This window comes from Elephas maximus, chromosome 15, assembly GCF_024166365.1.
Source record: "Elephas maximus indicus isolate mEleMax1 chromosome 15, mEleMax1 primary haplotype, whole genome shotgun sequence".
Lineage (NCBI taxonomy): Eukaryota > Metazoa > Chordata > Mammalia > Proboscidea > Elephantidae > Elephas > Elephas maximus.
In genome coordinates, this window is record NC_064833.1 from 45,228,827 (window position 1) to 45,242,648 (window position 13,822).

General features: G+C 40.2%; 1 protein-coding gene across 3 annotated transcripts in view; it reads right to left on the reverse strand.

Moving 5' to 3' along the window:
* CPQ (carboxypeptidase Q) overlaps nucleotides 1-13,402 on the reverse strand; it is a 534,503-nt gene extending 521,101 nt beyond the window's left edge. For 2 of the 3 annotated variants that reach the window (XM_049853888.1, XM_049853889.1), the window contains exon 1: nucleotides 13,246-13,401. In XM_049853888.1, the coding sequence (XP_049709845.1) occupies nucleotides 13,246-13,271 (26 nt within the window). In that variant the 5' untranslated portion in view covers nucleotides 13,272-13,401. Of the gene's footprint in view, nucleotides 1-13,245 lie in introns of all 3 variants that reach the window. The other variant, XM_049853887.1, reaches the window with a different exon arrangement.
* Nucleotides 13,403-13,822: the final 420 nt, after the last annotated feature.

The following is a 13,822-nucleotide window of genomic DNA, read 5'->3' on the forward strand; positions in this document are numbered from 1 at the left end:
GCTTCAATGTATTTGAACTGCTTTCTATCTGGTTAGATGATATCACTTCCCTGCTTAGAGCCTCAAGCTACCATTAAGAAAAGGATAAAAAGTTCAAAAAAAATACACATATTTCGGTTCCTTCTGCCTCTCAGACTATCTTCCTCTTCAGAATCTTTTCTGTTTCCAACTGTTTTTTTCACTGGGAGGAATCCAAACCGTAATGCCAGCTTTGAGTATTTTGCCAATGTTGAAAATTTTCAGAAGCCATGATAATGGTTGACGTATTGCATTACCTCCTGAAAAAGATCTGTGGCTAGTTCATTGTTTCTATTTGAACAACTACTTTTTTAGAAAAAAGTATACATTTTTATTACAAGCCAGTATCTCCCCATTCCTCTATTTCTAGTCTCTTCAAAGTAACAGGAAGTCTTGTCAATTTTTTTTGTATTCTTTTCCCATTCTAACCACTTTTTTAGGAACCCTGGTGGCACAGCGGTTAAGCGCTCTGCTGCTAACCAAAAGGTCCGTGATTCGAACCCACCAGCCGCTCCGCCGGGAGAAAGGTATGGCTGTCTGCTCCTGTAAAGATTTACAGCCTTGGAAACCTGTGGGGCAGTTCTACTCTATAGGGTTGCTATGAGTCGGAAGTGACTCAATAGCAACGGGTTTGGTTTTAGTAACGACTTTTTTCCCCAGTTGCAGCCCTAATTTTAGCATTTCATTGGAACTGCTTCAATGTATTTGAACTGCTTTCTATCTAGTTAGATGATGTCACTTCCCTGCTTAGAGCCCTCAAGCTGCTCTCCACCTCGGAGTAAAAGCTAAAGCCTTTAACACGGCTGAGGAGGCCCCTGCTACATTCAGGCCGCATCTCTACCAGTTCCTCCCTCTGCTCCAGCCACTCTGGCCTCCTCGCTGAAGTACCATCTCCCCACCTCAGAATTTCTGCAATAACTGCTTCCTCTGCTTGGAATACTGCCCCCAGGGGGAACACAGAACTATCAAGTCTTTGCTCAAATTTCACCTTCTCTGTGAGTCTTTCCTTGACAACCGTATTTAAAATTGCAACAACCCCCTCATCCCAGTAATCCCACTCCTCCTTCAATGCTCTGTTTTTCTCCATAGAACGTGTCACCTGCACATGCTATAGCAGTAACTTAACCTATTTAGCTTACTGTCCATAACTCCAGTCTAGAATGGAAATTCCATGAAGGCAGGGATTCTTGTCTGTTTTGTTCACTACTGTAGTTCTAGCCCCTAGAACACTGCTAGGGCATACAGTAGGTCAGGCACAGAGTCTGGCAGGCTTGCACAAACACAGCTCCAGACGACACCATCCACATGGCCCTGGAGTGATGCACCCCTGTCAGTGTCTCAGTGTTTGCTGACTACCTGCCTGGTGATCTGTAATACAGCAGCCATCACAAATGCTCTAAGGAGTCCAAGGAGATTTCTTTTTTTACTCCATTTTGCCTTTATGGTTTCGTTTTTCATATGTAATAAGCAGGTGACAGGTACAGTCAGAATCAACTTGATGGCAACGGGTTTGGTTTTTTTGGTTTTAGGTACAGCATAGAGAGAATACTTGATTCTGTAAAAGCGGAAACCCTTATCAATTTCACCTAAATCTGTAAGAATTCCTCTAAACCAGGAGATCTAGTATTTTTCTGCCAAACCCCTTGAAAACCATATTAGTGAACTATCACTCAAGCTAAACACTATTCTTGGTTGTCTCAAGTTTTAAATTTTTTCCTCAAATTCAGAGAACTGTGAAAATCGTTTCTTAGGAGAGATTCTGTACACACATTCATTGACAATTAGGAAAGAATTTAAACTGTTAAACTTTCATATGTTTCATAAATACAAACCAAGGAAAAGTTGAAAAGAATTTTTTCTTCAAACTTTTGGAAATAAGTTGCTGATTCTTCATACAATTCTTCATTCGTTCCAAGCACTGTGATTACTTAGAGGAATATTCTTTTAAATGTAACACATTACAGCACACCTCAAGTCGATAAGTTCCTTGTTGCAGCTGCCAAACCTTAGCAAGGCCATTTGTTTTCCTTTTGTTTTTCATAATTCATATGGATTTGACAACACAATGGTTGGTACTGTAGTGAAGCTATGTATCCTGAGAGAGGATATTCTTCTTGGCAAGTTAAGAGTTGAATAGGATTACAGATGCCACTTTACACTGTAGCTCTTACAATTTACAATGAAACATTAGAAACATTGAAAGACAGGAGTTATATCCACTTTCCCAGACATACCAGCACATGCTTTGCACACACACAGACCCACACATACATTTTAGTTTGTATGCACTCCAAATCTTATGCTTCTATAATTGTATTCTTAATATTTCCAGTCAGCATAATGCTGGGTGCAAAGCAGAAACTCAGAATAAATATTTGCAGACCAGTGTTTCACTGGTTGACAGAAAGATTTGCTCTAATACTGTCAACCACAGGGATGGAAGGAATGTCTAGAAATCTCATTCCAGAAGCTACACTAAGGCACACTAACTTTTTAATTATACTTCTTATTTTGAGCTAATTGTAGATTCACATGCAATTGTAAGAAATAATACAGGAAGATCCCACATACTCTTTACTGAGTTTCCCCCAATATCTTGCAAAACTATAGTACAATATCACAAACCAAGGTAATCATATTTTAGTTATACCTGGTGGGAGGAACAGGAAAAAGTATGTCTATGCCATCTCCCGGAAGCAAAAGCTCTCTGACATGCTAATTTTTAAGAGCACACTGTATAAAGTACAAAATGTTCCCAAAGTAAGCATTAGTGTCAATGCTACCTCCCTGCATGCTTCACTTTTGCCCAAATGTCATCTCTTCTGTAAATCCTTTCCTGAATCACCTACGTCAGAATGAATTACTCCTTCCTTTATGTGTCCATAGCACATAATTTACTCTTCTGTAATGCTTTATCATCATCCAACGGTCTCACCATTGCTTTTATAAGAGAAGGAGACTGAGAATGAGGACCATGTTGGATTCATATGTGAATTCTGAACATCTAAATGACTAATAATAAATATTATTACTCACATAATACAGGATACATAATGGGCACTGAATAAATATTTGTTAGCTAAATAAATAAACAAATTAACATCTACTCAGTCCTTAGCCATATGTTCCAGAACTCAGTAAGGATTTGTTCAATAGAACTGAATTGTTTCAACATCTGTCAGCCTAGTCAATCCACAATTATTTGTTGCCATGGGGAAGAGATGCTCACAAATATATCCAAAGTGCAATTACTGAGGATTAGTGTTTTTTTCCAAATCAACAATTAATCAATTATTTATTTAAAACTGTATGCCCAGGCCCATGCACAGTACAAAAGATGTGAAAATTAGGATGTCCCGCCCTCAGAAGTATAACACATATTGTGGAGAATAAAAGATAAGCAAAAATCAAAGAGTAAATAATCAAATGTTGTATGGTATAGTATAAACAGTGAGTAAAACTGAAGTATAAGGAAAAAAGGAGAGAATATTAGTGACCGGGTAATCACAGGGCACTTCATGAAAGAAACAGGACTTCTGGCAGGCTTGGAAGGATGGTTAAGATTTAGTTAGGCAAAGACGAGAGCAAAAACAAGGGCATTTCAGGATTGGGGATAATATAGAAAGATGCAAGGATAGAAACAAATTTGTCGTAAGTGTGAGAACAAAGGAATTCACATAGCAATAAGAGATAAGGCTGAACATTAAAGTTTGGAATTGATGTCATTGAATGAGAAATCAAGAAATCACCATCATCTGAACTACAACACAGTTTACAAAGGGCTTTCGAACACGCATTATCTCATTTATCTCTAAATATCTCTGATGAAATGCAGAGGAGGAACCTGAAGTGACTTGAATATAGGTCTTTAGACTCTCACCCTTGTGCTATGTACACACCATCCTCTCTCTCTCTGTAATGTTACGAATAACTATTTTTTTGAGAGAAGAAACATGATTTTCCCCAGTGATATAAACCTGGCAATGTTAAGAAAAATGGGCTGGAAAGAAGAGACTAGAGAGGTGGTTAGGATCCTAACTAAAAAGGCAGCAGTGAATATGAGTGAGGAAGAAGTAAATCTGGGCGATATCTCAAAAGAAGATAGATGACTTAATAGAGATGGGAGGAAAGGAGTCAAAAGAGAAAGCTAGGGCTTCTATTGTAGGCACTGAGGAAAACATTGCTACCTAGTCAAGTGAACTGGAAAACAATAACGATAATTTTGTTTTTGAACACTGAGTTTCAGGAACTATATCCTCTAGGCTTGTAGAAGCACAGGACAAAAGAAAGGTATCAAGCCAGGCAACAAGCAGTGAATGTTGTGCAATAAGGGCTGTTAAAACAGTAATCCTTAACCTCACTGGAGTCTAAACATCTACAACTACATTTGAACTGCAACCTGGTCAGCTCATCCAAGATGGCTCCAGGCACCTGTAATAGACGATCGTAGCTATAGTTTTTGGCTTCCCAACATACTTTCCCACCTCCTGCTTTCTTTTTCTTTAAGGTGCTGCACCCTGAGCCCCATAGCCCGGTCTAAGTTAGCTGTCAATCACAGTATCATCCCTCACCCCATACCCTACATCCAAACTATAGAGATGGGATGACTCAAGTAAAGCCCACCACAATAATATTCCCTGGTATTGATACCTGGATGTTGCAAAGAAAAGTTCTGCTAAAATGTAAATCTAGAGCTTTAGGTACCCATCTTGCCTACCATATGCTGAGATCTGTCTGTAGAATGAAACTATGCAGTACGAGCTGAGCCAAGAAGAAGATAACAGGGATAGCAATAGAGCCATATCACATCATTTGATCCCTGCATCCAGCAAAGCCTAAAGCCTGCTGTACCTTTGAACTCTCCAATTATGAAAGTTACAAAGTACCTCATTTGTTTTAATCTTATTTTAATTGGTGCCTTAGTTATCTAGTGCTGCTATAACAAATACCACAAGTGGGTAGCTTTAACAAACAGGAATTTGTTTTCTCACAGTTTATGAAGCTAGAAGTCCAAAATCAGGGTGCTAGCTCTAAGGGAAGGCTCTCTTTCTCCATTCACTCTGGGGGCAGGTCCTTGTCTCTTTTCAGCTTCTATTCTTAGGTTCCTTGACAATCACATGGCGTGTATCTTCCCTTCCATCCATGCTTGCTTGTTTAATCTGCTCTTTTATATCTCAAGAGACTGTTTTAAGACACACCCTACACTAATACTACCTCATTAACATGATAAAGAAAACCCATTCCCAAATGGGATTATAACCACAGATAAAGGGGTTAGAATTTACAACACATAGTTTAAAAAAACCCACTGCTGTGGAGTCCGCCAGACGCTCCTTGGAAACTCTATAGGGCAGTTCTACTCTGTCCTATAGGGTCGCTATGAGATGAATGAGTACACGTAGTTTAGGGGGACACAAATCAATCCATAACAGTTGGATTACATTCACTTTCAACCAAATGTTTTGATTCAACATCTTCAAAGTCATCACCTTCCCAAATCTCTAACTCAGGGTTTTGCTCTTTCAGTTAACAGCATAACTATCCCTGTCACTCAGCCTAAAAATGCAAAATCATCTATTCATTCCTCCACATATTCAGTCAGTCACTAAATCTCATCATTCTATCCTCCTCATATTTCTTTCTTCTCTCCCTACCAATAAAATTTTCACTGCTTCAATTCCAGTTTTCCTTCTCTCTCACACTTAGCAATAGTATCATATCTAACTCATTTCAATAATCACCTTCTCTCTGAAATTTTTCTTTATATGCCCTGGCCAAATCAATCCCCTTGTTCTGCGTGTTCCTTTCCCCTTTTGCCATTCTTTACCCTACTCTCCTACTCAATCTTCTTTATAAAGCTCAGGCAAGATCTCTTCCAGGATACTTTTTGTGGTCTGGCCCTTTCTTCCCACAGGTTGTGTTGAATGTCCTCTCTATGATTTCCTAACATCTTTTATAATTTTTTTTTTTTTTTTTTTACTTACCTCTTTCAAAGTTTATCACAATCTGAATTAAAATTATCCAAATTATGTCACTAGGCTTAAAACTTTTCAAGGGAAAGATCAATGTCATAGGGATCATCTGACTAGTATATAGCAGGAACTTAATGAACGCTTTTGAACTGATAAAGTGAATTGTGTTTCCTTCATGTTTAGTATCCCCATCACTCACCACATGTGTGGCATAGAGTAGCAGCTAGATTGATATTGGCTGTATAAATGAAGGGCCTCCCCACCTCCAGTCTGTCCGAAATTCTACCTGTCCAACTCACCATTTCAGATTAATCTTGGCTAGCAACCATACTTCGTAGTTAATGATTTAAACAATGTTTTCATTAGCACCTTAGGCTGTCTTTGCCTTTTTTCCTTACCTCCTTGCCTATTCCTCAATACTAATTTCGAATTTCTGTGTATTTGCTCCAGGGTGCAGAATACCACCATCCACATTTAAATAATCATGCCAAATGTTTCCACTATACATTAAAGCTATCTGACCTCGGCTGGGTCCTTGCATTTCTGGGCAACCCTTATATTTATCTTCAGTTGACCCCTATCAAATTCCCCACAGCAGCTGCTACAAAATTTTTCCACTCTCCGTAAGCCCCAAATTCCACCCTTACTCCCCTCATGCTCAGTAAAATCTCTCCTCTTCTATATAACCAAGGGAACAATATTATGGCCATGAGATGCCTTGGCTTTCTCCATCCTCATCACAAAATTTCTCTATCCCTTTTATCCATACAGTCTTTCTTAGCACGGGGCCGGGGGCGGGGTGGAGGGTTGGTGGGAGAGGGGAGGACCTGGCTCTGCTCCAGCCTAGTCCTATTTCACTGTCTCAATCCTACTTTGGTGAGTAGTATCTGGGGTCTTAAAAGCTTGTGAGTGGCCACCTAGGATACTCCACTGGTCCTACCCTTTCTGGAGCAAGTGAGAATAAAGAAACCCAAAGACACAAGAGAAAGATTAGTCCAAAAGACTAATGGACCACAACTACCACAGCCTCCACCAGACCGAGTCCAGCATGACTAGATGGTACCGGCTACCACCATTGACTGCTCTAACAGGGATCACAATAGAGGGTCACGGACAGAGCTGGAGAAAAATGTAGAACAAAATTCTAACTTACAAAAAAAGACCAGACTTACTGATCTGACAGAGACTGGAGAAACCCCGAGAGTATGGCCCCGGACACCCTTTTAACTCAGTACTGAAGTCACTCTTGAGGTTCACCCTTCAGCCAAAGATTAGACAGGCTCATAAGACAAAACGAAACTAAATGGGCACACCAACGCAGGGACAAGGACGAGAAGGCAGGAGGGGATAGGAAAGCTGGTAATGGGGTTGGCAACCAATGTCGCAAAACAGTATGTGTTTTAATTGTTTAATGAGAAACTAAATTGCTCTGTAAATCTTCATTTAAAGCACAATTCTTTTAAAAATTGTCAAAATCATCATTACTGTTGCAATCAGGGACTTATAATTGGTTGTTTCTTTGTCAACTAGGATGGGAACACACACAACACTACTATTAATACTTGTTCAATAAATGTTTGTTAAAATGTTGAAAAAATGAATTCAATCCTTCGAAGTATGTTTTAAAAAAATACCAACATTGCCCTTTGCTGTTTTTCTCAGCTGCTGTCACTTTTGTAATTTTCCAGACACTTAGCTGTTGAGGACTGTGCAAAAAAAAACTAAAACTCTGAGTAGATTTTCTTGGTTTTCAAAAGCACTCACAGCCTGGAGACTTTTCTTTAGCTACCTAACCTAATCCCATGGTCCACAGCTTAGCACAGCCTCTGTAGCTTTCAAGAGGAATTTTGTCTGAACAAGAGAGACAAGATCGAACCCAGAAAGGAAGAGCATGCAACAGTATAGGCTGAAGCACTTGCCCACCAGACAGGCCAGAGCTGACACCCGGTTAGCTGAGGAAACAAACATTTCTTCCATTGACAAGTGTTTAATTGGACATTTTGAGAATCTAATGTCATGGATGCAGATGCAAATGTCTGAGGAGTTGTTTACAGTGTAGTTTGTGCCAGACAGGCGCCCATGCCAAGCCAGCACACAGCCTCCCATTATTCTGCTGGGCTCAGCTTTGAAAGATGTTTCAGGCTTCCCCGAGCCTTGTAAATTTCCACATCCAAAAGCTCAAATGTGTTTTCAAAGTACAATCCTTCTTCCCTCGTGAGTAGACATCAGTCTGTCCCCTGTCAATCTCTGTTACTGCCTGCCCTGGTTCAGAAAACCCTTTGGAGAAACAACTTGAGAGGTGATTACTCCATCTCTAGAAAGTTTTAGTAGCTTTTGGAAAGCCCCAGGTCCCTGCTCAGAAACTGGACCTTGGTTAATGATTTCAAGAGTCATTTTTGTTACTCATCGACCTAGGAGGATGTAGCTTATTAGCTCAGCTAATAAACAAGTCCATCTTAATATATCAGATATAAGGAAATAGTTCTTGATTCGGAGGGTAAACAAGGATATATTACAGATGGACACTGGAGAATCCAGTCATCTTTAAGAATTGGGCCATCAATACTCTGCCTTGAAAAATGCAACACAGAGAAAGAGCCCATTATCACAAATTATGATGCCCTCACTTTGTCCTTCTCTTATTATCACATAACGTCTCCAAAAGAAATTTTAAAATGCAGAAAGTCCTAAATTGGAAGTGTACAGTAACAACATTGCTCATGATTCATGTTAAGGATACTTAATTCAAGAAAAGATTCATAAATAAAAGTGTTGCCTATCTTTTTACATTTGGTAAGCTTTTTTTTAATCTGCTGGTCTCCACTGTATAAAATGCCATAAGAAAATTAATAGCATTTATTAATGGGTTTATTCATTTATTAATGTTACAGTTATTAATTATCAACTATGTTCAGAGAGACTACACTGCTTCAGATATACAGAAATAAACAGTATGTCAGCCTTGGCCTCAGGAAGCTAGTGAAAGAGAAAGGCAAATAACTATTATACAAAGCAAAAGGAAATAAATCCATAAGTACTTATAATAAAGTCATGATAAAATACTGCAGGATTAAATCTGGAAAGAATAAGGAAGAAACAACAAAGAAGACAGTACTTCAGCTCATCCTTGCAGGGTGAATGAATTTCCATATTTGTATGACAAGAAGGCTATTTCCATGAGCAAAGGTATGAACATTTATAATATGTTCCAGAAATGGTAAAGTGTCTAGGGAAGCCGGGATGTTGTAAGGCATTAAGGAGAAGTTTAAACACACACACATACACACCTCAAACATATCCCCACCCTATTTCAGACCTAACGATGCAGAACCTCCCGGGAGCTGGATGGGACTCAGGAATCAGTATTTTTGAAAAGCTTCTCAGATGATCTGATGTGCAACCAAAAGCGTAGAATACATGGAGGGATATAGTAGGTAAATTCACCTAAAAATATATTTTAATACCAGATCCTTAACCTTAAATGTCATATTATGTGTTTAGACTTTATTCTACAGGTAATTTCTCAAAATTCAGGTCTTTTGAGAAGGGAAGTAGCTGATCCAGCCTATGGCCCAACTCTTAATGCAATGTAGATAATGAAATGATTTAAAAGATTCTTCCAGGCCAAGAAGGAGCCCTGGTGGCACAGTGGTTAAAGCACTCAGCTGCTAACAGAAAAGTCGGTGGTTAAAACCCACCAGCTGTTATACAGAAGAAAGATGTGGTAGTATGATTCCATAAAGATTTACAGCCTTGGAAACCCTATGGGACAGTTCTGCTCTGTCCTATTGGGTCACTTTGAGTTGGAACACACTCGATGGCAATGGGTTTTTGGGTTTGCCAGGGCGAGGCAAGAAACAATAAGGAGTAGAACTAGGGCAAATGACTGACTGAAGGATGGGAAAAAAAGAAAATTTCAGAAGTGATCACAGGTAAGCAAAACAACACTTGGACATTTCTTAATTTTGGAGGATGAGGGAAAGCAGAGAGTTAAAGATAACCTCCCAGGTTTTAAGCCTGGTTTGCACCCCATCTTCCAAACGCATCACATCACTTACTATACCATAGATTGAGATGCCATTGACCAAAATAGAAACCAAAAAAAAAAAAGCATATTTGGGAATGAAATTGGAATGAGTTGGAAACCAAAGAATAGAAACCAGAAAGAAGTCAAATGTAGAGATGATGATCTCATCAGTGAACAGGAGATCCTTAAAGCCAAGGGGGAAAGGAATTGCCCTCACTTCCAATTTTAGCTCCAGCATGTAGAGTTTGGAAGTCATCTCTCCTGTCTTTACAGCAACAACAAAAACCCTGAACAAATTGAAAATCAATGACTGGCCTTGGACTCATCAGACAACTGAGGCTGCAGGGCAAACTGCCACCCCAAGATCTGGAAAGAGGCAAATCCAGAGTCAAATCTGAGATCTTACCTGGAGCCATAAACTAGTAGGAACACTTACACGGTAATTTTGGAAAACTGCTGGAGGCTGAGTGTGGACTACCACGAGAGTTATAAACTCCTAGGGCCACAGTCTTGGAGGGGTCCCCTCACTTTTAGGTAACCACTATGAGCAAAGGGGCAAGGGCAAAACTGAAACTAAAATACCAATGAATAATAATAGCACCTAACATTGACGGGAAGGCAGTGTTGGTTCAGTAGTAGAATTCTCACCTTCCATGCAGAGGACCCGGGTTCCATTCCTAGACAGTGCACCTCATGCAAAGACACCACCTGTCTATCAGTGGAGGCTTGCGTGTTGCTATGATGCTGAACAGGTTTCAGCAGAGCTTCAAGACTAAGACAGACTAGGAAGAAAGCCTCGCAATCTCTTCTGAAAATATCAGCTCATGAAAGCCCTATGGATCATAACAGTCCGATCGGCAATCACTCATGGGGATGGCACAGAATCGGGCAACAGCTGTGCACGGGGTCATCATGAGTCAAGGGCTGACTCAACTGCCCCTAACAACAACAATACTGACTGAGCACTTAGCCTTACAACAATTCTACAGAGAAGTATGTTAGTTTCTATTGCTGCTATAACTAATTACCACAAAGTTGGTGGCTTAAGCAATACAAATTTATCTTACAGTGTTATAGGTCAGAAGTCTGACAGTGGACTCACTGGGTAAAATCAAGGTGTTGGCAGGGCTGCATTCCATTCTGGAGGCTCCAGGGCAGAACATGTTTCCTCGCCCGTGCAGCTTCTAGAGGTTGCCCACATTCCTTGATTTCCTCTTCCTCCATCTTCAAAGCCAGCAACATTCCATCTCTCTACCATTCTTTCATAGCCACATCTCCCTGACTCTCTGACTCCTTCTTCTGCCTCCCTCTTCCATTTTTTAAGGGCCCTTGTGATTACATATAGGGTCACTACAAGTCAGAATCGACTCGAAGGCAACGGGTTTGGGTTTTTTTTTTATTTTTTGTGATTACATTGACATACCCAGATAAAACAGGATAATTTCTCTATTTTAAGGGCAGATGATTAGCAATCTTAATTTCATCTGCAACATTAATTTCCCTTTGCCATGTAATCTAACATATTTACAGGTTCTGAGGACTAGGACATGGACACCATGGGGGGGAGGGGAGGAGGGGCATTATTCTGCCTACCACAGGCAGTTATAATTATTTCCCCACTTTACAGATGAAAAAATTGAGTCACAGAGAGGCTCTGTAATTGGCCCAAGGTCACAGAGGTGGTAGTGGCAGAGCTGAGATTTGAACCCAGGAAGCTGGAGTCAAAGCTCATGTTCTTAACCACTGAACTACAGAGAACATAGTGTGCTAGTATGCGTTCAGTTTAAATTGTAAACTCTAAAATTTGGACTGAGTAGGCAATTAAATGAAGTCAGAATAGTGCTGATTTTCACGATTTGCCATCTGCTTCTCAAGTGAACTTAATTGGGTTTTGTGATACTGCTATTCAATTTCTAGCTTTCCTATAGTCCCCTGGTTTTCTTTAAGCTTCAGATAAGAAAAACCAAGGAAAAAAATCCTATGAGAGAACAACCAGATGTTTTGGACAGTAAGTTTTTCAACACACATGGCATTAGTGATTTAGAACACTTAATCAAATGTAACAAATATAGCTTCAGATTAGTCATTAAGTAGATTCAATTTATTTTGATGATGGAAAAGAATTTCAAAATCATGCTCTAGGCATAAAAGGATATATGCATATGAAGGTGGAAGATAAATTATATGAGTCTCTTGACAGCTTCATGAAACAACAAAAATTTCCTTTTTTTTTTATCACTTAAAACTATTGCAAAGCTAGCTGAATATATGGAATTAACCAGAAGACTGAGGCATTGGGCCAGTAAGAGCAAAAGGGTCCTGGAATCACTAAAATCTTTGACTTTTTTTACAATCAATCTTTCATTAATGTACAAGTGTGTGATGTATATACACATATGTTCACATGTACATATATAATTAAATAATACACATACATATTCACAAGTACATTTATGTGCATATGTATATATATATATGCACATGGCCATATGTGCGTACATATTCAATATAAACAACTGCACTATTTAACATCAAATTTTTATGTTATCAAAACTTTCTATATACCTTGTTATGGATTAAATTCCATCCCCCAAAAATGTGTTATAAATCCTAACCTGTGGTTGTAAGTCCATTTGGGAATGGGTTTGCTGCTCTGCTAATGAGGTAGTATTAGTATAGGTTGTGTCTTAAATCAATCTCTTGAGACACAAAAGAGCAGATTAAGCAAGCAAGCAAGCACAGACAGAGACAAAGATACATGCCACATGATCATCAAAGAACCTAGGAATAGAAGCTGAAAAGAGACAAGGGCCTTCCCCCAGAGCAGACAGAGAGAACGAGCTTTCACTTAGAGCTGGCACCCTGAATTTGGACTTCTAGCCACCTAAACTGTGAGAAAATAAATTTCTGTTAGTTAAAGCCACTCACTTGTGGTATTTGTTATAGCAACACTAAATAACTCAGAGATTCCTATCCACCCTTATAAGGAGCCCTGGTGGCACAGTGGTTTAGAGCTCAGCTGTTAACCAAAGGGTCGATGGGGAGAGGTGGGGCTAAGATGGCAAAATAGACAGACACTCCCTCTTACAACAAAGACCCGAAAAATCAAGCGAAATGATTATATTTATTACAAGCTAGGAGCCCTGAACATCAAAGGCAAAGTTAGCAAATGCACTGAGCGGCAGGGGAAGAGAGAGGCGGTTTAGAAGCAGAGAGGAGTTGCCGGACCTGAATCGCTGGGAGCCCTCAGGCATTACTCCCAGGAGTGGCTCCAGTGGGCCAGTAGTAGCATTTGGCAGCAGTTTCCTCAGGGAGAAGCAGTCAGCTGCACAGCCTACTTACACGTCTGGAACCAGAGAAGAACGGCGCTCTCAGCAAAAGCTAAGTGCTTGCGTATATTTTACCGCACCCCCCGCCCCCAAAGCGGCTTCAGTGGCTGTTGATTTCCATGGGCCTGAGATGGGCCCATTTGAGTGCCCTGAGCCATGCTCCCAGCCTTGGAGAAGGAATAAATGCACATCACAGGGAAAAGATAATTTGCCAGCTCCACTAACCAGGGGAGCTCAGGACAGAAGTGGCTCCTGTCTAGGCATAAGCGGTCTGTGGACTTTGAATACCTTCCCCCCCTGCATGGACCTGTGTGGGCCTATTTCAGGAGAATAGGTCCTCGCTGGCAGACTACAACTGTTTAAGCTGTGCTGTGGAGAGGCGGGTGTTTGATATCTCACACCGCTTTGCCCATTAAATAGGGTCCTCACCTACTCACATTAGGGGCCTAAGGTCTGGTGGCTCCATTCAGGTCACC